This window comes from Rhincodon typus, chromosome 25 (assembly GCF_021869965.1).
Source record: "Rhincodon typus isolate 14 chromosome 25, sRhiTyp1.1, whole genome shotgun sequence".
Taxonomy (NCBI): Eukaryota; Metazoa; Chordata; class Chondrichthyes; order Orectolobiformes; family Rhincodontidae; genus Rhincodon; species Rhincodon typus.
Window position 1 is genome coordinate 22,450,653 of NC_063356.1, and position 23,668 is coordinate 22,474,320.

The window sequence follows — 23,668 nt, forward strand, 5'->3', positions numbered from 1 at the left end:
TGATGCTGCTTGGCCTGCTGTGTTCATCCAGCTCTACACCTTGTTATCCTAGTAAAGAAATATGGCTAGTTTTCCAACCTACCTGTCAAATTGTGACTTGGCCTCCATTTACCCCAAAATTTGACCCATTGAGGACCAGCATGGATCCCATGGGTGGTCATTAACAGCCACCTCTCCTCTCTGCACCCTGATCCTCCTCTCCCTAAAACTCCTATCCATGAGGCCTGGAAGTAAAAGACTTTTTTTTCACTGTTGATGCCCTGAAAACCAGGCCTCCAGTAATGTTCTCCGGAACCCAGAAGGTGATAGATATTGATTGGCTGGCAATGTCTAGCAAGATTGGACCTCAATGTTGAGGTATGTGTTTCACGATGACATGATTCACTGATTTGCCAGTGGTTCCCCTGGATGTTTGCATGTGATTTCCCCTAGACATTGCAAACATTACTTTTGCCTGTGTTTTATCTCAACGTTTTCTGGTCAGTTTCTGGACCAGCTGATTGGGGTTATTTGTTGAACTCTCTCATTGATTAGGGCAGAGTGTCAGTCACCACTAAATCTGCTTGCCCCCACATTTTGGAGCTGGTGCAGTAAATATCTATCTCTATCATGTTTAAATAGAATTGCCAACTTGCAATCTGGCATGTTTGCCAATATGTATAGGTTAGTGCAATGAGTTAGTTGAGACAGTGACATAAGTCGCTAACAGATTGCACAGTGCACTGAATATATGTCTATATTGTAACAGAGGAACAGGAGGACACGCTTTGAGTCTCCTTAGTGCCTAAGAACATTAGGAACAGAAAAATAATAGAATTGTATGGCATCTCAAGTCAGCTGTGCCATTCAGTATTACCATGGCTGACCTAATCCTTCAGCTCCACCTACCTGCCCTTCCTGATATCCTTTGATTTTATGAGCTGTAAAATTATGAGATTATGAGATATACGCAAGCATCCACGACCTTTGGGTAGGCAGTTTCAAAGATTCACAACCATCTCGTGAAGAAATTTCACCACCTCTTCAGCCCTAAATGATCAAACTTCACCATGATACTGTGTATTCTCTAACAGAGGCTCAGAAAGTCTAGCAGCATCTGTGGAAAGAAATTAAAGTTAACATTTCGGGTCCAGTTACCCTTCTTCAGAACTCAAATTCTCTAGCCAGGCCCACATATTTCAGTCTATCATCAGAGGACAACCCTTCTTCTCACTCCAGGAATTGATCTAGTGAAACTTTATTATACTGCCTCCAAAGTAAGTACATCCTTCCTTAGACAAGAGACCAAATCTTTTCACACTATTTCAGTTGTGATCTTACCAAAGCCCTTTACTATTGTGGCTACATTTCTGTATCCTTGTACTGCATATTTCATTTCAATAAAGGTCAACATGCCACTTGTCTTCCCGATTGTTTGCTGTACCTGTGTACTAACTTTGTGGTCCTTGTATAAATCTTTCTGGACATCAATACTTAGAAGTTTAATGTCACTACAACAATATTCTGCTTTCCTGTTCTGTTTCCCACTTGTAGCATGGTCATATGTCCTTGCAGCCTCTTATAATCCTAAGAATTCGAATTCCCATCATATAGCTTTATCTGGCAAAAGTCCATCAGTCTCAGTTTTGAAAGGTTCAGTTGACCTCCTCAATAAATTTTTGCTTAGAGCACTTTCCAATCCTGTGCCTATCTATGGATAGGGTCAAGGTCTTTTCCCCAGGGTAGGGGAGTCCAAAACTGGAGGGTATAGGTTTAAAATGAGGGGGGAAAGATTTAAAGGGGACGTAGGGGCAACTTTTTCATGCAGAGTGTGGGGCATGTGTGGAATAAGCTGCCAGAGGACGTGGTGGAGGCTGGTATAATTACATTTAACAGGCATCTGGACGGGTATATGAAAAGGAAGGGTTTAGAGGGATATGGAATAAATGCTGGCAAATGGGACTAGATTAATTTAGGATATCAGGTCAGCAGGGACGAGTTGGATCAGAGGGCCTATTTCCATGCTGTACATCTCTAAAACTCTGTGACTCGATACCTCTTTTTGCTAAGCTGCTATGCTGCCAATCTTTCATTGTGATTTTAAGCAATGTAGGAGAGAGAGATCTGTAGTTGTATTCCATTTATGTTGAGTTAACTGATTCAGCTGAAATAGTGATCTGCAATTAGTATTGGTTTTTGCTTTGCTATGTTAGGGAGCAGAAACTCCTGACTATTATTTGGTATACTCCATTGTAAATTATGCAGGTGTATACATGTGTGATGAAGTGATCATGATAAACTGTGACTCCTTTCACAGTTGAATGGACCATCAGTCCCCACAGTCAATGTTCATACTTGAGGATGACACTAATAAACCATCTTAGAATGGAGTGGTACACCATTAATAATATGTAATAGTCACGCTGGGCTTTGATTGCACTTCTGCATCAAGAATTAAATTGTGTATTATTTAAACAAGCATTTCAGAATTAAGCTGTTAATTTTACACATGAGTAATTCTACATATTGTTTTCTTTCTGTCTCTCTCGTCATAGGATATGGATACTTTGGTAAGTAGTAACATGGTAAATGATCTGTTTGGTGCATTCATCATTTTCTGTTGTTAACAATTTAAATGATGTGGTCTGCGCTTGAGTTTGAAAGGGAGAGATGTGGATATAATCTATTAAATGATACCTTTTTAAGATTTTTAGCAAAGATTTATGGAGATGTAATAGGATACTGCAAGAATCTAACATATCTTTTACTGCTGCTATTAAAATCTTTGTTTTGACAATTGGAATGAGGGTGCTGAGAAGAATTAACGAGACCTAAAGGGGTCAGTTTTACTCAGAAAATTCTCTGGTGATACTTTTTCAGATCACTGGACAAGAACTGTTTAGTTTTTCTTGCTTTGGACTGTAGAAAAGTTAAGTTTCGCCCTTTTGTAGGCCCTCTATTTCTATCTCTCTCTCTTTCTCTCATTCAGTCATTCAGTCATGCTCCTACCCCTTTTCACACTGTCTATTTAAATATTAAGGAACGCAGCCTTCCTGTTACCACTTCTCACCAAGTCTTCTAGGAGAAATGTAAGAAGGCATTGGCCCTGTTCATATTATCTTCATTTTTAACCATCATTCAGCACAGTGCACAACGTGACAGAGATAGAACACGGGCCACGTTGACAGTTGTGAGCGTGAAACGCCATCCTATCAATGAGGTATAGATACACCAACATCTTCTACCACTGAGTTCTATTACTTTTGTAGTGTCATTTGTCCAGTTGCAGTGAGATCTTTGTTCTCTATTCCATCAGTAGATACAGGATTTTTTTTTAAATTATTGGAGCTTGGATTAACAGGAGAATAATATCACTGTTTTTCTCAGTATTCCTGTATTGTTAACTAGGTGGCATATTGGATACAGAAATGGGCATCCAGGACTCCCTTACTCTTGGCAAACTTGGAACACAAGCAGAGAGGGACCGAAGGTTAAAGAAAAAGTAAGTGTTAAGCCATTTTAAAGTGCGCAAATCCTTATCGTGTGATTGTTTTCAATGTGAATTGAATGTAAATAATTTTTTATTCCAACAGAAGTCTAATGAACCTACTCTTGAACAGATTCTTCCTCCTTTTGATCCACCCTATCAGAAGTGTTTTTAATTCTGCCAGTGTCGCCTGGTATGTGGTTTATTAAGTGGCCACTGAGGCAGCTTTGTGAAATAAAAATTGAATAGCTTGTGGGAGATGCTGATGTTCATGATAGGTGAATAGAATTATATCATCCCTACAATGTAGAATCAAGCCATTCGGCCCATTGAATCCACGCTGACACACCAAAGAGGTCCCACCCAGACCCACCCTATCCCTGTAACACTGCATTTCCCATGGCTAATCCACCTAGTCTGCACATCCCTGAGCACTTTGGGCAATATACCATGATCAATCCACCTAGCCTGCTCAGCTTTGGACTGTGGGAGGAAACCGGAGCACCCGGAAGAAACCCACGCAGACACAGGGAGAATCTCCACACAGACAGTCCCTGAGGGTGAAATTAAACCCAGGTCCCTGGCGCTGTTAGGCAGCAGTCCTAACCACTGAACCACAGTTCTACCCCAAATGTGTTCCATTCCAACCATAAGCATTAGCTCTTTTGCAGTCACCATTTTTCTAGATTTTGCATTGGTATTGTTTGTTAATACCAGCTAGCAGAATACATGCTGATATAATCATTTTCTTTATTCCTTCATTCCTTCATTCATTCATTCATCCAATTCATCCACTGGTGAATAGCTCTGCATAAACAATGTTCAGAATGCATTTGCATTGATGCATTTTTCATCCTCCTTCATGACCTCTAATTGTAGCAGTTTTATTAAAAAGTATTAATAACATGCTGATTGGCAGTTTCTCTGATCAAGTTCAGTGCATCTTGAAAATTAAACCTCTGTCTTGTCATACAACACAGAAACAGATCATTTGGTCCAACGCGTCCATGCCAACCAGATTTCCCAAACTAAACTAGTCTCATTTGCCTGATTTTGGCCTATATTACTCTAAAACTTTCCTATTCATGTACCTGTCCAGATGTCTTTTAAATGGTGTAACTGTACCTACATCTACCACCTCTGGCAGTTTTTTCCGCATACGAACCACTCTCTGCTGCCCCTGAGATCCCTGTGAAATCTTTCTTCTCTCGCTGTAAAATTATGACCTCTAGTTTTGAACTCCCCTAGTCTAGGGAAAAGACCTTTGCTATTCACCTTATATCTAAGCCCCACATGATTTTATATGAGGTTTATGCTGTGAAGTGACCCGTCAACCTCCTACACTCGAATGAAAAAACCTCTTAGCTTATCCAACCTCTCCTTATAACTCAAGCCCTCCATTCCCAGTAACATCCTTGGGTGAATCTTTCAAAGTCAGTGGAAGTTCTGCCCTCTTTAATTCTTTAGCCATTGACTAAATACAAAAAAAAGTTTTCATCGTTCTCTAAGTTGTGACTGTCCTTGCATCAGGCATTATTCTCTGCCAATAAACATGCATCTGAGCAAGCTTGTTTCAAGTGTTGTGACACCTGCTGGCCATATTTTGAAGTTTTTAACCTCTACTCAATATCTTTCCCAAGAACATAATAAAAATTATGATTTTTCTGTTCTTTGGACTACATTGTTATTTTTGTTCTACTGTCCTAAATGCTAATAATCCCCCAATGATGTGGATTTTATTCAGTCTCTGGGAATGAGGCTTGTATGGAACCTAAAAAGTACCTTAATGTGTACCAGGAGTAAGACATATTAAAGTTAAATTAAAGCTCTTTTTGCCCCGCAAATTGGCCATTCAGTGTGTTTTAATCAACACTATTGTTGTATTAGTGTTTTGATTGTGGTTTGTTACAGAATTACCACCCGTCCTCAAAGCCTTTTAACAATTGCTTGAGTTTTGATTCGAGGACATCAGTGTTCAGATTACGGTGTTGATATTTTGCACTATCCTAATCTAAAAAAAATACTTTCTTTTGAAAACAACGTGCCTTTTCAAGCAAGAGAAGATAATTGAATTGTTTGGCCTAAGTGATAGTGCAAGACTGACAGAATCACACTCCTGAAATCTCCTCAAATGTTAAATCCTGCACCTGCAGTGCTAAGTCAGCAGGGTGCCAAAACCTGACTCCACATTGCTTGGATTCTATTTACATACAAGATACAACTTGAGAGAAGCACTGCCTCTGATACTTGGTGACGCCGGTGAATTGTTAATTTCTTATGGTACACACCAGTGATGGATTCAAATAAAATTCTGGACTTTTACTTCAGTTTTTGAGAACGTAGTTTTATCTCCACTCTCCATTCCATTGAAACGTTTTAGCTTGCTGTTCCTAATTCTTAAATTTCTGTCATAACTATGATTCTTCTTTGCAATAATCAAAACAAAAGATGGTTACAATTTTTTATTTGTTTATAGTGCTGATGTGTATTTGAGGAAAACACCAAACTAACTCAACATATGGTCTCGTTCATTTACAAAATTCCTTGTAGATTCAATAAATGAGAGCACTTCATTTTTTTAGCTTCACATATCCTTAGAGTTAATGATTAAATCATGAACTCAGTAAGGAATATTGAAACTAAGTTGGAACTTGTCAACATTGTTCTGGAAAAATGACCAGTTATTTATCAACTGGAGCGCCATGCTTATTTTGCCTTTTATGTCTGTGGCAGACCAAACAGTTGCTGTGCTCTGTGTTCATGGTAATGCTTTGCAACAGGGCTCAATGGAGTGATATGTTTACTGACTCAAAACATAAGATGGAATGAAGGGTAAAGAGACAATCTGTGTTGAACAAAATTGAGTTTCCTGATTTCTAGAAGGATAGCACAAAAAACTAAACTGATTATTTTGGCCTTGGCAGTAGTTATCATTCATAGTTCAAATTTTGGTTCAACTGTGAAGCACCAACACTCTGCATTCAACACACCGTCCACAAAATATCAACTAGCTTTTGAGTTCAGACTTGTATGAATGAACATCTTTTATTGTGTGGTGCCTTTGAGATGATCTGTGGTGTCTGTGAGCAACCCAAGTAAGCACAGCTTTTCAACCAATCACATTGAAGGACCCTCACTGAGGAAGTATAGAGCAGAAGGTATGAGCCAGATTTAAAAGACTTCAAAAGGGTGAAATAAAGATTAGGGAATATAGACTGGAACAAGGGAGAGAGGTATGGGACACAGAATATTATTTTTATATGTATCTGCAGCGTTAGTCTTCTTCAGAGAAGAAGAGAATCAACACTTATACAGATATATTTTCGGGGCCAGAGAGGTGGTGCACCAATCATCACTTTACATGCCATCATTAACTCCTGAATACATCGGTAATTTTTCTGAGCCATTTTTAGCATTAAATTTATGGGTATTTCAGACCATGGCAATCTTTTCAAATCTGAAATATCAATGAGGACAATGCCAGTGTGCCCAGTGGAGAATCAGACAGCAAATCCTGCCTTTAATCATACGTATGTGAATGCCAGAAGTTGTTTTCCTATAATAATGGAGAACATTACAGCTTCACCATTGCTATTACAGTAAAATTTAGATTGTTATAGTATGTTGACTTTTATTACAAGAGGATTTGTGTATCGTAGTAAAAATGTCATCCGAGAATTATATGCAGCCTTGGTGAGACCACACCAAGCCTATTACATGCAGCTTTGGCCATCTTATCTACAGTAATATATACTTGCCAGAGAGAACTAGGGAAATAATCTCAGAATAAGAGAAAGCCATTTAAGACTGAGACATGGAGGAATTTCTTCACTTAGTGGCCAGCGAATTGGAATTCTCTGTTCCTGAGGGCTGTAGTGGTTCATTTGTTGATTATGCTCAAGACCAAGATCAAATGATTTCTACACGTTGTAAACATCAAGGGCTATGGGGACTATACCAGGAAATGATGTTGAGGTAGAAGATTAGTCATGACCATGATTTCAAGGCAGACATGAGGAGCTGGATAGTCTACTCCTGCTCCTGTTTCTTGTGTTCGTATGTTATCTTGCCCTCCCTCAGAGAGTTCTAACCTATATTGAATCCAGCATGTGATAGTCAGCAAGTAATTAAACAAGGGACATGATGAACTAATCTAAAATATAATTGATTTCTAGGCATGAACTGCTGGAGGATGCTCGGAGAAAGGGCATGCCATTTGCACAATGGGATGGACCAACAGTAGTATCATGGTTAGAGGTAAATGCCTACAGAGTTGCATCCATGGAATTATGACAATCTGATCATAATGATTGAGAACACAGACATATTGCTGTACTATATTTATTGCCCAATTCTTAACCCAAGTTTTCCTCAACTGAAATTCAGTTATTCTGGTGCAATTTTCTGAATTACAAATGCACTGTTATTTCTTGGACTACACTTTCCAGGTAAGACTGTGACCAAAAACCTAGAAATTACGTTTAATCAAAGATGCCAAGAGAAAGAAAAAAAAACAATCTAATATTGTCTAAACCTCTGTGGGAATATTAAACAACCCTAAAAAGGGAGATGAAGTTAAAACCTTTCATTATGTACCCATCCAGATATGGTCTGAAAGGGTTAATGTTTGAGACTGCATTAAGCTCCACCTTATTTTTCATGTCTTAGACTTCAATCGGTTAAATTGAAGTCCAGCACAAGGAGGCAAGTGTGTCATCATTGTCTTCTGATAGTCTTAGTTATTATGTCAAACTAGCCAATGTTACTTTTACCTGTTGCTATTATGCCATAAACCTATTAAGACAAAATACTCTTGTCATTAAGATTTATTAGTCTTTATCTTCTCCTATTTTTAACTGATTAAGCCCTTACCCTAACAGAAAGGAAGATTCCCCACCGCAAGTTGTCAATACCCGATTAATGCTCTGTTTCAAAAGAGAATAAAGAAGAATTGATTTATAAGATGTGGAAGACCAGAAAGGAGGATTGTGTGCACTGCCAGCCCTAATTACTATCAGGATTCTGTGATTTTATTCTATGATTCTAATTATGATATTTTGATTTAATTTTGATAAATTTCTGTTAACTTTTCTCTTTCATGTTACAGTGCCCACTCAGGGCCGTTTAATTTTGTTAGTATTCATTGATTTAAAAGAGTAGAAAGGAGAATTGGTGGGAACAACCCAATCATTGGTTGGTCATGGCTAGATCCACCAAACATGCAACAGGATGCAAGAAGTCATTTCAGAAAGGGAGTAACAATTAATGCAGCGTGGGAAGAAGCTGCTGATGGGTTGCCATGGAGATATAGCTTGAACTGTTGACTGTCAACTTTAGCTGACTGAACACAGACCAGGCAGGTGGCCTGAGACTGATCAAGGTATTTCCATCAGGAATGCAACAGAACAAGTTAATTATACAGAGATAATAGGAACTGCTGATGCTGGAGAATCTGAGATAACAAGGTGTAGAGCTTGATGAACTCAGCAGGCCAAGCAGCATCAGAGGAGCAGGAATGCTGATGTTTCGGGTCTGGACCTGAGATAACCTTGTTATCTCAGGTTAATTATACAACTCTTTCCTCAAAGAAAGGATGCGATGCATGGACAAAATCATTTTACCCACAAGGAATCGGATTTGAGTGTGATGTATGTGTATGTAACATTGATCACATGCAAAGTAATCACATCGATAACCCAACTGAACATCTTAAATTGGTTTCCAGTGTAATTCTTAGCATACTTGGTGTTATTTAGTAAGTGCTGACCAATTAACAGAATCACATCTATGATTGCAAGCGCGGGCTGGTTGAGCGTCATTGGCATTATTCACATTATACCTTTTCTAGTGAACTTTTCATGTTATGCCTTTTCTATAGAAGATAGAGTTGTGGCAATACCCTGACCAATCACAATCCACCTGTCTGGTCTGAATTTACTCAACTAAGATTGATAGTTAATAGTCTTCCTGCATCTCCATTCCAAACATATCCAAACAATCGTATTCTATTCCCATACAATATAAACTGTTGTTCTCTTTCTAAGTTTGGTTTCTTTAGTTGCAATCCTGTTGTTAACAAAATGAAAGTTTTGACAATATGTCTCTTTTTAGCAATGTTTAAATTTTGTACGATCATACAATAATTTGCAGGTTATTAATATTTCTCTTCCCAATTAAGTAATTATAGATGGATCCTTTAGAAATAGCTACTCTTCCCACCTTCATTCATTTCTCCAAACATCTATCCTTGATGTCTCATCTTCCTCCTGGTGCTTCATCACTTGCAAATATTGGGTCAGCTTCTGCATATACATGAGTGTGGGACCCAGTTCTGTTTTCTGCATCTGTACTATTAGAATGATTTTTCAATTGCATAAATCTTAAATTCCATCCACCCACCCCTGCACCCCAGCTAAATATTGGGAAAACCAAAGCGACCACTTTTGGTCCCCTTCACGGGCTCTAATCTTTGCCAATCCAATCCCATCCCCAGTGATTATCACAAACTCCACAACCCGCTTGATCCCAAACACATTTTCTGACTCTATATCCTTCCAAACAGGAAGACCACCACTTTAACATCATCTGTGTCCATTCCATCCCAGCCTATTCAGCAGGAAAACCATCTCCAGGATTTCATCACTTACAGTCTCAATTCTGTGGTTCTTCCATCTTACACTCCCTTTACATTTATAGGTCATAATAAACTCTGCTGCTGGCACACAATCCAGCACAAAGCCTTGCACATTTATTGCCTTCATTCTCTTTGACTTCCAATGCCTAAAATAAAAAAAAATACTATCCAAATTGGAAAAAAAAAATCCTCTCTTCTCACTAAATCTTCAAACTGCAGCACCCCACCCCCCCAGACTCTCCACCTTTCTGATTCCTACTTTATTGTATCCTCACTTTGGCTGTGCCTTTTTCATTCCTTTCCATAACTCTGGAAATCATCACGTCTATGGGCTGCATTTTCCAAGAATTGTCAATTAGGCGCTGATTATGACCCACTCCTTTTTTACAAAATGAAAGAACTCCACATTTCTGATAGGAGATTTCAAATTAGGCTTCACTTATAAAAGCAGAGCTGCTGTTTCATTCTGACAGCTCCCACTTAGTGCATGGGGAAGGTAAACTGTTTTCCCAGCAGCCAGTTGCTGTAGTCTGTGATTTCAAAGTCTGATATCATAGACAGCCATTTTGACAGTTCCTGTGAAAGGGTAAGGAAATAAGGTAAGTGTAAAGTTAGGGTGCCAGGCAGCTTAAGTGTCAGGTGAGGTGGGAGAGTGCTTAGAGGGTCATATGCCAGGGTACAAACAAAATGTGTCAAGGAAGCCAAGTAAGTAATGGAGTGTTTAGTGCAGGTTAGGGTCTGATAGAGGGTTTTGGGAGTCACGTCAGATCAGGACGTGAAATGTTCAAGAAGACTGGGGAGGTGAAGTTGGGGTGTGTGAAGTAAGTTTTAGGTCAGTTGAATAGTTACTCAAGAATTAGACTAAATATTTAACAGTCTTAGCTTTCCAAATAACTATTTACTTAACTGCAGCAGAACTCTCCAAAAGTATCTATGTAAACTGGAGAATTTGAATGCATACTTTTGGAGGCATACAGAAATTGTCAACTGCAATCTTCAGTGCCAGTTCCTTTGAAGCCTGCTATACTAGGGATTCTACAAGGTCTTCATGCACAACTCCCATCCACGCTTCAGAAACCATCAGAAAATCCAGGCCTCCCAATTCTTGTGTCCCTTTAAAAACCTCCTTACAATTCACTCCCTCCCCATCTAATCTAATGTAAAATTACCACTGAAATATGGGTCTGTCGCAAAGATGCTTTGTAAATGTAAATGTTCAGAAATATTTTCTGAAGAAGGGTCCAGACTCGAAATGTCAGCTTTCTTGCTCCTCTGATGCTGCTTGGCCTGCTGTGTTCATCCAGCTCTACACCTTGTTATTTCAGATTCTTCAGCATTGGCAGTTCCCACTATCTCTTGTAAACGTACTCTTGTGTTGTTTTGAATTTTCTTTTGTTTGTCCACTGCAACAAATGCTTCATTTTATTAACTTGGCATTCTCAGGGCTCAAACAGCCTATTTTAGATGTAAGAATGATCAAGTTTCCAGTATTTGCTTAATCTTTTAATTTGCAAAGATAGGATAGACAGGGAAACAATTTTTGATAGACATGCAAGTCATGTATTCGTATGATTTGTTATTGCTTAGGTTGGAGTGTTAATAAAAAAAACAAACACAATCTTTGGAAAACAATTTTATGAGTCAGATAAGTCAGTTTACTCTGAAGTAGGCCTAAACTGGTAAGCTTCCAATATGAGAAGCTAGCTAGCTTGCTTGCCTTTTGTGCCATTTGTAAGCTAGATGAACCCAAAATGCAACAAAAGTGTGTGTTAGACTGAAGCCTGATAATCAACAGAACAGAATTGCTGGGGAACACATCTTGAAGGATGTGTTGCCCTCTCTGCCCAAGTTCAGGCTATGTAGGTTTAAAATAATCATTATCTCTGAAGTCTTGTCTATTCTCTTGCTGAAATAGTAATAGTAATTTAAATTTTCCTTGCAGTTGGACTGCAACAAAATATGTCACATTTTGTTTAAGAAGTAGAGGTTTCCACTGTATAAAACCATAAAATAATGTCAATGTTTGCTGTGACATTAAACAGCTGTGGGTGGGGATGCCAGCCTGGTACGTAGCTGCCTGTCGAGCCAACGTGAAGAGTGGAGCTATCATGTCTGCCTTGTCTGACACAGAGATACAGAGGGAGATTGGAATCAGCAATCCACTTCATCGATTGAAACTCCGACTGGCAATACAGGAGATGGTGTCATTAACAAGTCCATCAGCACCACCCACATCAAGAACGGTAGGTTCTTGGCATCCTTTGTGTTTTAAAAATATTTGGAAAGGTTATAAATATTGTGAATCAGGTCAAGTAATCCTATCTGAATAGACAGTAGGAAATATGAATTCTTATCAGAAATATTCTATGTTGGCATTGGGAGGCAGAGCAACACTTGGGTGTTGTAATCACTTTAAGTTTCCCAACATTGGTGTGTGCAGTAGTTGGCAGATAATTTTGTACCAACGTGCATTGCAAAGCTGACTCCACAGCTTTCTGATCCCTATCATTAAAATTCTACTTTAGTAGTCCTTTTCGGAATTACTCCCAGATAATTGGCCATTGACATGATGAGATTGGAGTGCTCTGTGAATGTGGAGATAGTTATGGTGACCTGCCCTGTTTTCACAATATATACACAGCAGTGATGAATAGCAATGCTTGCACTGAAAAAGTGATGTTATGATAATGTGAAGTTAAATGTAAACAGCACACTATCATATCTCACACTCTTGGTGTTACATCATCATCATTTCAACATCATGTCATATTTGTAAATAAGTGGAATTTCTCATACCTACCAAATAATTCAATGGCGAACTTTATAATCAGTTACAATTGTTACTGAGATTGCAAGTGAATCTCAAGCATTGTGAAATTAATATATTAATAATTTTAGGCAGTTTTAATTGACACACACAATTGGCTTACCAAGGCAGGTAGCCTGAGTAGACAACTTACTTGACTTGGCTGGCTAACTTTATTTAAAGGGCCCCAGATGTCTAAATTTTCACTTCAGTAAGGCAAGAACAGGATAGACTCTGGGCTGCCAAACCTAGAAGCAGATTGTGAGAAACAGACTGGTTAGACAGTCCTTTGGTATTCTGGCATTTCACCCCACTTCGTCTTAGCTTCTGTAGCCCTCACCCTCACCCATGCTCACAATCTTCAATGCTAACTCAATCCTCATGGCCCTCACTACTCCACACCACCTTCATAGTCAGTCATCCAGTATCTCCCGTTGAGGGACTTCCATGTAATATGAATATGAAAAAATCTAACAATCTAATGTAGATCTCACTCATGCGCTCATGTTCCTGCCCACCATTTTTAAAGATCTGTGGAGTCACTTTGACTCTGCAAATCCAACCCTATGTGTCTCGATTGATCACCAAGCACTCTAACTCAGAAGCATGTCTGTAATTATAAGATAATTATTAATTGCATATATGGTTGTGGTGAATGACTTTCTTGAACGTGTATATTTGAAATATTTTAGTGAAGTATATGTTCAAATATTTTATACCCTTGTATTTATTAATACCATTTAGAACTGTGTCAAAGTAAGCATGTATTCATATTTGAATTTAAGAGTACTTGAAATTTTTTAATCTACTGGATCCAATGATTAGCTAATACTGTGTCAAAATCAAAACCAATTGTGCACATCCAGCTGCATTGCACAGTCGGAGAATGCAAACAGGGGGCAGTTTTAAACTTCTCTGCAACTTCAGTGCATTCAGTTGCATGGATTTGTTTGCCAGTGCAAGTTTTGAAGGACACGGTGATGAAAGGTTCATCCCCTAGGCCTGTCAGTGCTGAAAAAAAGTTCACAAGCAAGAATGCCATGTGACATGGGATTGCACTAACAAAAGGGCAACATCTGGCTGAAAGTTTGGATGTGCCAAATAATTGAACGCCCTCTCTCTCAGTGTCGGTCAGAGGAGATGAATTTCTGAACTATTTATCTGCCACAATTGAACAACACTGGGAAGGCCAATTGTTATTTCTTTTGCTGATTTGCTCAAATGATTTTAAAGCTTAATGTACTGAGTGAAAATGCAGCCATATTTAAAGGAGGGATGTATGCTTCGTGTGGATGGTTTTAAAGAAAAACGTATTTCCAACAAGTTTCCAAAAATGTTAGTGGAAGCTGAGTGTGGAATGAGAGAATGGTTGCTCAGACTTGATCTAGAACCAGCGTGGTGACATAAATAACAGTGAAAAAGACGCCTTTCAAAGGAACACTCCTCAATTGGTATTACAAAACTTGTGTAGGACTTCAGTGCTTAACAGAGAACAATGGTGCTGTTTAAAATTGATCTCGTGGTTTAAAAGTGCCCACTGACCTGAAACTGACTACTGATTTTAAATCTTAACCCAATATTCAATTTTCTTCTTTCTTTCAATGCAGAAAAATCAATCCCTTTTCTTTTAATTACTCCAATAATGTCTTGTTCACTAACAAAGTTAAATGAGTTTTTCACACTTGGGTCAGCCTGATTATTCATAAAAACTACAGTAATCTTTATCCCTTATGAGCTACTTTTGGAAGTTCTTTGAGCTACTTTTAGAAGTTCTTAGCCAGATGGTTGGGGTAGAATTCTCTCTTGAAATGCAGCAGTCCTTAGGGGGAAGGAGGAGAGAGCCACTCCTGGCTTGTGAATTTGCAACTTCTGCTAATGGATCAGGAAGAGTATTCCTCGAGTCCTGCCTTCTCCATTGCAGCACAAAAGCACTTTATAGGTGTGGGGTCATCTATTTTGAAGGGAATAATTGTTAGTGAGCCTTTGAAACTCTTTACCTGTACAGTTTTATGGCATTCATTCTGGCAGTGACGATGCATGGAAAGTGTGTTTTTTAATGAACTGTCTCTTGCTTCACTTCTTCCCTTTGTGTAATACTTTTCTTCACAAACACTACATACTGGACTGTCCTTGTGCTTTCCACATAGTCCTCTGGAAATGTTTGGGTGACTCATGAGGAAATGGAAAACATGGCGGCTTCAGCAAAAACGGTTAGTCTGTCCCTGTCCACCTTTGTTGTGCTTCGTTGAAGAGTTTCTTATGAATATTATATTTATTTAATATTTTCAAACCCTCCTCTTTTTATCTATTTGTAAATATTAAGTTAAAATTTGTTAACTGCAATGAGCAAGTATTCTGCTGCGATGCATTTTTAATTGCTTCAAGGTGAGATGAACACCTGCTCATTTCAATGAACCTGTAACTAATTTTGCAATTTTGAGACATGTATTCTGGAAATTGGAACTCCTAAAGTCAGAATGAATTTCAGGAACAGAGGATTTTTAGGGGTGTGAAAAGATGATAGATCATTGACATTCAATTGACTTTAAAGCAAATAAAAACCTGGCTGATCAGTCTGATAATGATAGGGCACTACTTCTAACTTTGTGATTCTTTGTATTGGTGAGTGAAGGCTAGATGCTTACCTGACAGGAATAGAGGGACAAATAAAAGAACGTAAATAGTTGTTGATTCAAGACTAATGATGGGTGAAACAGATGAAAGATTACCAAGTATCATCACAGAATGATGTTGAGATAATCTGAAAAACACAGGAAAGATAATGATTTTTTTGTGCAAACTCCTGTGAAATTCACCACATCAGTGGAAAAGTAACTGGGCATGAAGAGTTCAACATTAAAGTTTTCAATCAGCTTACTAGTTTGTGTTAAGTTGCAGAGGAGGCAGAGCAACCTGGTGTTCCAACTCGTTGTGCAGCCATTCCATTTCACCATGGTTTGGACATTTCATCCCAAGCTGTCATTGATTTTCCAGAATTTAGGATCAATCCTTGATTAATGAACTAAAAATTTCATCCGTCAACAGATATAGGATAGTAAGACCTGCCGATGCTGGAGTCTGAGATAACACAGTGTGGAGCTGGAGGATCACAGCAGGTCAGGCAGCATCAGAGGAGCAGGAAAGCTGATGTTTCGCGTCGGGACACTTCTTCAGAAAATTTTCTGAAGGGTCTGAAAAATTTTCTGAAGAAGGGGGCTGACCTGAAACTTCAGCTTTCCTGCTCCTCTGATGCTGCCTGACCTGCTGTGTTCCTCCAGCTCTACAGCAGATGTAGGTATGGTTTTAGCATTCTCGATTGGAGTTGCCCATCAACTCCCAGACAGTTGATTGTTGGTTAAGCGGGAGAGGTACGAAATGTCTGCTTGTTGGGAATTGATGTTAGAGAGTTTGGAGTTCACAACGTTGCTGAACTAAGGTGGAAAAATGGTGACAATGCATCGAACCCATGCTTTTCTAGTTTGAGAATTGTTTGAATTCAACATTGACAGAGTAATAGGAAGTGTTTGAAATTACTTTTAATCACTGGGTGTGGCCGTGACTCACCTTAGCAGCAGGTGGGTCTTAAACCTGAATCTTTTGATGCAGTGGTAAGGTCACTATCACTGAGCCACAAGACACCTTACAGGAAGTGTTTTATTCTGTCAATTAAAACATGTAAATGAGTTAGAAGGAATTTAATTATGGAATTAGAGATTTATTCTGGTTTTCAAATAAAGAGATTATTGTTTTAAACAGGATGTAAGTATACCATTTCACCATGGTAGATTTCTGCACATCTGTTGTGCAGCACTTTGTACTTGTTTTTGCCATTTGTTTTATTGTGATGGCAAGCAGTTTTAGCTCTTGTAATATATAATTCATGGTACTTGTTTGCAGGTTCAGTAATTTCCAGTGAACTAATTTTCTGGAACAGGAATTAAAGGGAACATTTTCCTGTGGGTGATACTGAAATAAACTGGTTGATACTTCACCTAACATAATGCTGACAGGAAATTGATACAATGCCCACCACAGAATGTACTGTCAAGACTCTAACACATAATTTCAATATATTCAGGCTGTATAAGCAAAATCTATTTTGAGGAGGTTCTAGCAGAATCAAGCTTCTGACAACATAGTCCAAGTGAGGGTCTCTTTGTAATAGACTTAATGAGGCTTGACAAGGGGTACTTATCACACAGCTAGAATAAGCCTGGTTTTGGGAGTGAAGTTTGACAAGGGCTGTCTGCACTGAAGGGAACCTGTCCTGTAATTCCTCCTAAAGCTATGTCTTAATAAGCAGTGTTGTCAGAGAGTACATTGTCATATCTTTCATACAGGCAATTCAGTTTAACTCTTTAATACTATTTCTTGCCTCGAGCTGAATTTAGTGTGTTAACACAGATGATAAATGTGGCAAAACCACATACGTTCTCAAGATCATTCATGTCAGTTCCATAGAAAATTACAATATGGAAGGAAGCCACTTTAAATTGTTATCAAATTTCCTTGTTTAAATTTATTGTTGAATCTCCCTCCACCACCCTAATTTCCACGTCATCATAACTCACTGTGCAATTTCTTAAGTTGTCTCTAGTTATTTAGGCAAATACCTTGTATCTGTATCCTTTGGTTACTTGCTCTACACCCACAGGAAATTTCTTTTTTTCACACCTAGCCTGTAGGATCACATCATAATATTGTACACCTCGACCAAATCTTCCCTCACCTTCTTTGATCTGAGGAGGGTGTCTTTGCATCATCAAATTGACTCATCCGTGATACCATTCTGGTAAACCTGCTTTGCACACCCTCTAAAGGCCAAGGTATCATTCTTAAAGTGCATTGCACAAATTGGCCACATACTTCAGCTGATGCCTCGCCACTGTTTTAGCTTAATTTCCTTGATTTTGTGCTTAATGGCCAGGATTATCAGAAAGCCATTTAAAATTGCTAGGCAGGACATAATTCTAGGATTCCCAACCCCAATCCCAGTGCTCCCAATTTTAGTTGATGTTGGATGATATTGGATGATATCAAGCCTGCACTCCCAACCCGGCTGCTCCATTCTGGGGCTATCATCCTCAATTTTTGAGAATCTGGGACAACTTCTGGAATACAGGTGGCGCCCGTCCCCTCAGAGGAGTCTAGATTCAGGAAATTTTGAAAAGCAAGTTTCAAAGATCTCAAACATGCTTACTGATCATTCCCTTCTGTCTTTAAAATAACTCTTGTCATTGTTCACTAATTTCTGTCCCCTAGACAAAATTACAGTTATTTTAATCGTGTTTGGAAATTTATTTTAATCGTGTTTGGAAATGTTTTGACACACCTCTAGGACAATGGGATTTGAACCCAGACCTTCTGGCCCAGAAGCAGGGATACTACCACTGTGACAGAAAAACTCCAGAAGAAGAAATCGCATCCCTATATTAGAGATAGTAGGAACTGCAGATGCTGGAGAATCTGAGATAACAAGGTGTAGAGCTGGATGAACAGCTTCAGAAAGGGTCCAGGCCCAAAACGTCAGCCTTCCTGCTCCTCTGATGCTGCTTGGCCTGCTGTGTTCATCCAGCTCTACACCTTGTTATCTCACATCCCTATATTAATTTCTTTTTAACCCCTCAGACTCCAATTTTATTAAGCAGTCTATTACTCAGTGTTTTATCAAACAATTTTGAAAATCAATTTACACAAGATTACCTGCATTCCCCTCATTAACCCCCAAGGAGTGCCCTTCCCTACTCCCATGGTTTATGAGATAACCAATGTCTTTGTCCCATTAACTAATTGAGGGTGAAACCCTTTTCTATAGATTGGTTTGACTGCAAATCACTGACTGATGTTTAGCCAAGCATGCTTACCTTGGTGAGGTTCAGTCTCCTTGTTTGATGTTATTTTTGATTGTAAGAGACTTTAAGATAATGGCAGATTAACAATTTTTATCCTACAGTTTACCTTGCTGATGCTAACCATGTTCAAACCTGAATTTCCATACAGAATTTGTTTTGCCTGAATTATTCAGGGATACAATGTAGACCTAACTTGTGTTATATTTTGCCAAATATATTAATGAGGTGAAGTAATGTTCTAGCCCAGCAATTTAGGCATATTGAATGAACTAATCAGAGTGTTCTTTCATTTCTTCTTTTCTATTAATGCTTGTACTAACTTGCTAACCTGTTAGGAGAATGAGGAAGGCAGTTGGGCTCAGGTGAGTATACAAGACATTCAAATATGTTTGAAATGACTTAGAATGATTACTGTGTGTGTTTTATAAATCCTTCTACGATGACTATCATTGATGGCACCCATCTAGTCTCCACACTATGGAACTTAGTCTTCAAATCTCTTCATCATTCTGACGTTTCTCCCTAACTGCAAGATCCCACTTAATATCTAGTTTGATGAAAATAATTGTACAATTGCACCATGTAAAATTCACTCTGAAAAGAGTACTTGATACCTTCAAAGAGTTCCCCAGGTAAGTCTCGACGTTTTGAGGAGCATACTCTGCCTGTTGTCTAGCAGAATGACTGGAATAAATGAAAGAGTCATTCTATATATTACAGGATGGGAATATGGATAATATCTTCCTGATGACTGGTCAGTCATTTATGTTGGTACACACTAATATTCTTGTTGCTGATTGGTCGGCTGTGCAGAATGGGATGGTAAGGGATTTCTTGACTAAAGATAACCTGATGTCACTGATGAGAAGACTACTGTCTTGGGGATTGCTATGGTGGTAGTGGATCTCGAGGGTGTGCCTGACACACGTTGCATGTCAGTGCATGATGAATAAGGTAAGTCTAGGTTAGGAGCATTGGGTGGGATGGTTATTAAGTTGAACATTTTTGATGATAGGTGACTTGTTCCATTCACTGCATTTGAAACAGATTTGTGGTTCCTTGAGTCTAGTGTATAGGCTGCCACTTATTCTCCTCCCCTTGGCTTCTTCCCCTCCCCCCGCCAGTCCACCCAACTTTACAATCCCATGGTGTGCTGTAAATTGCCACTTTATTGTTAGGTGCTTTCTTATCTTTGTAGATTTGGAGGCTAAAGTGGAGCTTCTTCAATGATTTGTATCAGACCTTTATGCCAACTGACTTAAGTACACATTATAGTCAATGTCACTGGAACTAGTAATATGAGAAAATTTTGTATCTTGCATTCATGAAGAAGCTGCAATTGAGCATGTAACAAATGAGCATGTGAAACGAAACAATTGAGTTTGAAGTGCAGGCTTAATATGGCAAAGTTCTCATTGTGGATGCTTGATGTTGCTGCTAGAATAGGCTTTTCCGATAAGAGTATTAGAAATTGATTAGTAGGTGGAAGGATGGTGGAAAGATTGGTAGTTCAGGCATTTAAGCAGGAAGAATGCTAACTGCTCTTAGTAGAGCAGAGTTTACATGGTATAACCATAAAATCATCTCATTCAATGCAGCCACACTCAGAAGAGCAGAGTTATTACAGTGAGTAAGGAAGTCATTCAGCCTATCATGTCTATGCCACCTCTCCACATAAACATCTTCCTTATCTCACAATTTCCCCGTCTACTTCCTTTAACCTTGCACATTGCTTCTTTTTCAAATAGTCATCTAATTCCCCTGAAAATACCTGGATTGAACCTACCATGATCACACTCTCAAGCAGGGCATTCTATATCCTAACCACTCACTGCATAAAAAACATTTTTCCTTGTATCTGCCTTGCTTTTACTAATTACTTCAATGATAGCCATGATGTGGAGATGCCAGTGTTGGACTGGGCAACTTCACCTGACGACAGATCAGTGCTCCGAAAGCTTGTGATTTTAAATAAACTTGTTGCACTATAACCTGATGTTGTGTGACTTCTGACTTAACTACTTCAAATCTTGCCTTTTTGTTCCTGATACTTTCACAAGTGGGACTGTTTTCTCTCTATTTACACTGTCCAGACCTCTCACTATTTTGAATATCTGAGTGAAATTTCCTCGCAGCCTTTTCTTTTGAACCCTAGGAGAACTGTTAATTTCCTAACTTTTCCAATCCATCTTCAAACCTGAAATTCCTCAATTATGGAGCCAATCTTGTAAACCTCTTCCACACTCTACCCAATGTCTTCACATCCCCCCTCAAGCGCAGCATACAGACCTAGATGCACTGTTCCAACTGAGGTCTGACAAATGTCTTATACCAGCATAATTTCCTTAATCTTATATTCTATTCCCCCATTAATAAATCCTGGGTTATTGTATATTTCATTAACTGCTGTCTTCAACTGTCCTACCACCTTTAATGACTTATGGGTATATTCACTGAGGTTCCTCTGCACTTTCACCCCCCTCAGAGCTGTACCCTTTAATTTATATTGTCTCCCTGTGTTCTTCCCACAAAAATACATCATGCTACGCTCCTCCACATTGCACTACACCTGCCACCCAACTGCACACACCACCACCTTGTCTATGTCCTAAATTAAAATAGAATACTGTGGATGCTGGAAATTTGAAACAAAACCAGAAAACACTGGAGAGATTAGCAGTTTTGGCAGCATCTGCGAAGAGAGAAACAGAGTTAACGTTTCAACTTCAAATTGACGACTCTTCAGTGAAGAAGAAGATTCACACAGGAGCTGCCAATTTAACTCTGTTTCTCTCTTCACAGATGCTGCCAGACCTGCTGAGTTTCTACAACTTTTTCTGTCTTATGTCCTTGTGAAGTTCTACGCTGCCTCTTCACAGCTCATAATGCTTGCAAGTTTTGTATTATCCCAAAATGTTGACATGGTCCCCTATATACAATGGTCTAGTTTGCTGATGTATATCAGGAAAAGTAAGGAAGCAACTTAATGGTTACCTTTTCAACAGCACCTTGTTGTCTCTGCTCTAAAATAATGCCCAAGACCCTTTGTTTTAATACAGAATATAGAAAAGTACAGCACAGGAACAGGCCCTTTGGCCCACTATGTCTGTGCCAACCATGATGCCATTCTAAACTAATCGCATCTGCCTGCACATGGTCCGTATCTCTCTATTCTCTGCCTATCCATGTGTCTGTCTAAATGCCAATAATATATTAAAACGACTGGAGACCCATCCACAAGGAACTTTTGGTGGAAACTCAAGTTATTTTAGTTTCATAGTCAAATTATGTCCATTGATGCACAAGAACTGCTCACTGAAATCACTTGAACATTTGTACTTGGTTTATGCAGGCAAATTAATTTGTGACATTAACAAAGTTTAAATATTGCACCAAAAGTGTATAATTGAATGTCTTGTTGACAGGTTGTGGGGATGGGGTTTGGACATTAACCCCTAAATATGAGCAGCTTAGGGTTGGGTGGAAGCTTGGCATGTTAAAAATCTGAATCCGAATGCCCACGTTGAATGTTGGCTGTGCAACCAACACACTCTCAACAGGATATTTTAAAAATATAATGAGGTTATGGAATCCATTGTCATTTTAAAGGAAACCATTGTCACAAGTTTTCAGGGCCCAAAAAATCTAGAAGCTGAAAAGGGAGGCAAAGGTTACTGGATCCTGAAGCTAAGTACTGGTTTCCTTATCTTTTAGATCAACATTACTTGTTTCACTAACTCGCCCGTGATCAAACGCATACTTCCGTCCACTGACACTTCTGATCTCATCCATGAGGCCTCTGATCCTTCTGTTCTCCCCCCATCCTGGTCAATCCTCCCACTGATCCCATGCTCCAGCCATTCCGATCTTCCAAGCTCCAGATTTCTATCTCCCGTTGAGTCCCCGTACCTCCCTGCCCCTCGGCTGCAACTTGGTTCTGAAAGACTTATCTGCCTGACAGCTGCTGAACTGGGCCAGCTGCAGCTGGGAAACCAAGGGGGATAAAATGGTACTGCGATATTTTCGCTAAATTTGGCAGATCCTGCGGAAAACCTGTTACTTTCAGGGTTTCCTGACTTCAGTCAGCCTCTGTGCACTCCCTCCAAGTGCTTAGTGTCAAAGCCTATAGATGGAGGATGGGCACTTGAACAGTTGTAGCCTAGCTGGTATCCGTGGAGACAATTCTTCAGAGAGCTGTGAGAGTATTCTTGTTACAAAGCGTACGTTATGCATTGTCTTCCCACCTTTATTAATTGGAAATGTGAAGTAGTATGCTGCAGTAGCATCTGTGATCAATGATTTTGTTTGCCACGTAATGCCTCAATATGTACTGAGGCAAGAGTACCATCTAACTGCTGCAAAATATCTTAGCTGCAGCTTCAGGGCTTCAAATAGTTGACCCGTTCACATTAATAAAAGGCCGCTTTAAACTCTGATGGGAGATTCAAAAGGATGAGAGCAGCTGTCGCTGTCTGGCTTTATTTCTGAATTTGCAGGATTGCAGTCAGCCTCACATCCTAACTGCCTGATGGTCATTTTTCTTCTCTGACATTTGCCCGAAAGGATAAAAGCCAATAGCAGTTGCTCCACAAGAGTTATTGCTGTCAGTGCTGCAAATGTTTCCATTTTACCAGAAGTTTCGCATTAATGGTTTCACTAACTTTATCAATCAACACCCATTTATTTCCTCAAGAAGAGTTGAGCTATCTCCAGAGCCATTGCTCCCAAGATTGTCTATGGTTGTACTATTTAAGAACTCTTTCTGCCTGTGGCCTTAAAACCACCTCTCTTTGTAGAGATAGGGGAGATAGTCCAAATATGTTCCCTTGGCATCTTTCCCTGTGTTGGCAGGAGCTTAACATGTCTGCATTAGGAAGACTGAACTATGTTTCTTTTTCTAAACTTCTTCC

General features: G+C 39.2%; 1 protein-coding gene across 1 annotated transcript in view; it reads left to right on the plus strand.

The window, feature by feature from the left end:
• Positions 1-23,668, plus strand: part of LOC109913884 (liprin-alpha-4-like) — a 166,699-nt gene that overhangs the window by 121,117 nt on the left and 21,914 nt on the right. Inside the window, exons 15-19 of the mRNA XM_048611834.1 lie at positions 3,388-3,481; positions 7,642-7,723; positions 12,143-12,343; positions 15,054-15,116; positions 19,094-19,120. Of these exons, the coding sequence (XP_048467791.1) occupies positions 3,388-3,481; positions 7,642-7,723; positions 12,143-12,343; positions 15,054-15,116; positions 19,094-19,120 (467 nt within the window). The remainder of the gene's footprint in view (positions 1-3,387; positions 3,482-7,641; positions 7,724-12,142; positions 12,344-15,053; positions 15,117-19,093; positions 19,121-23,668) is intronic.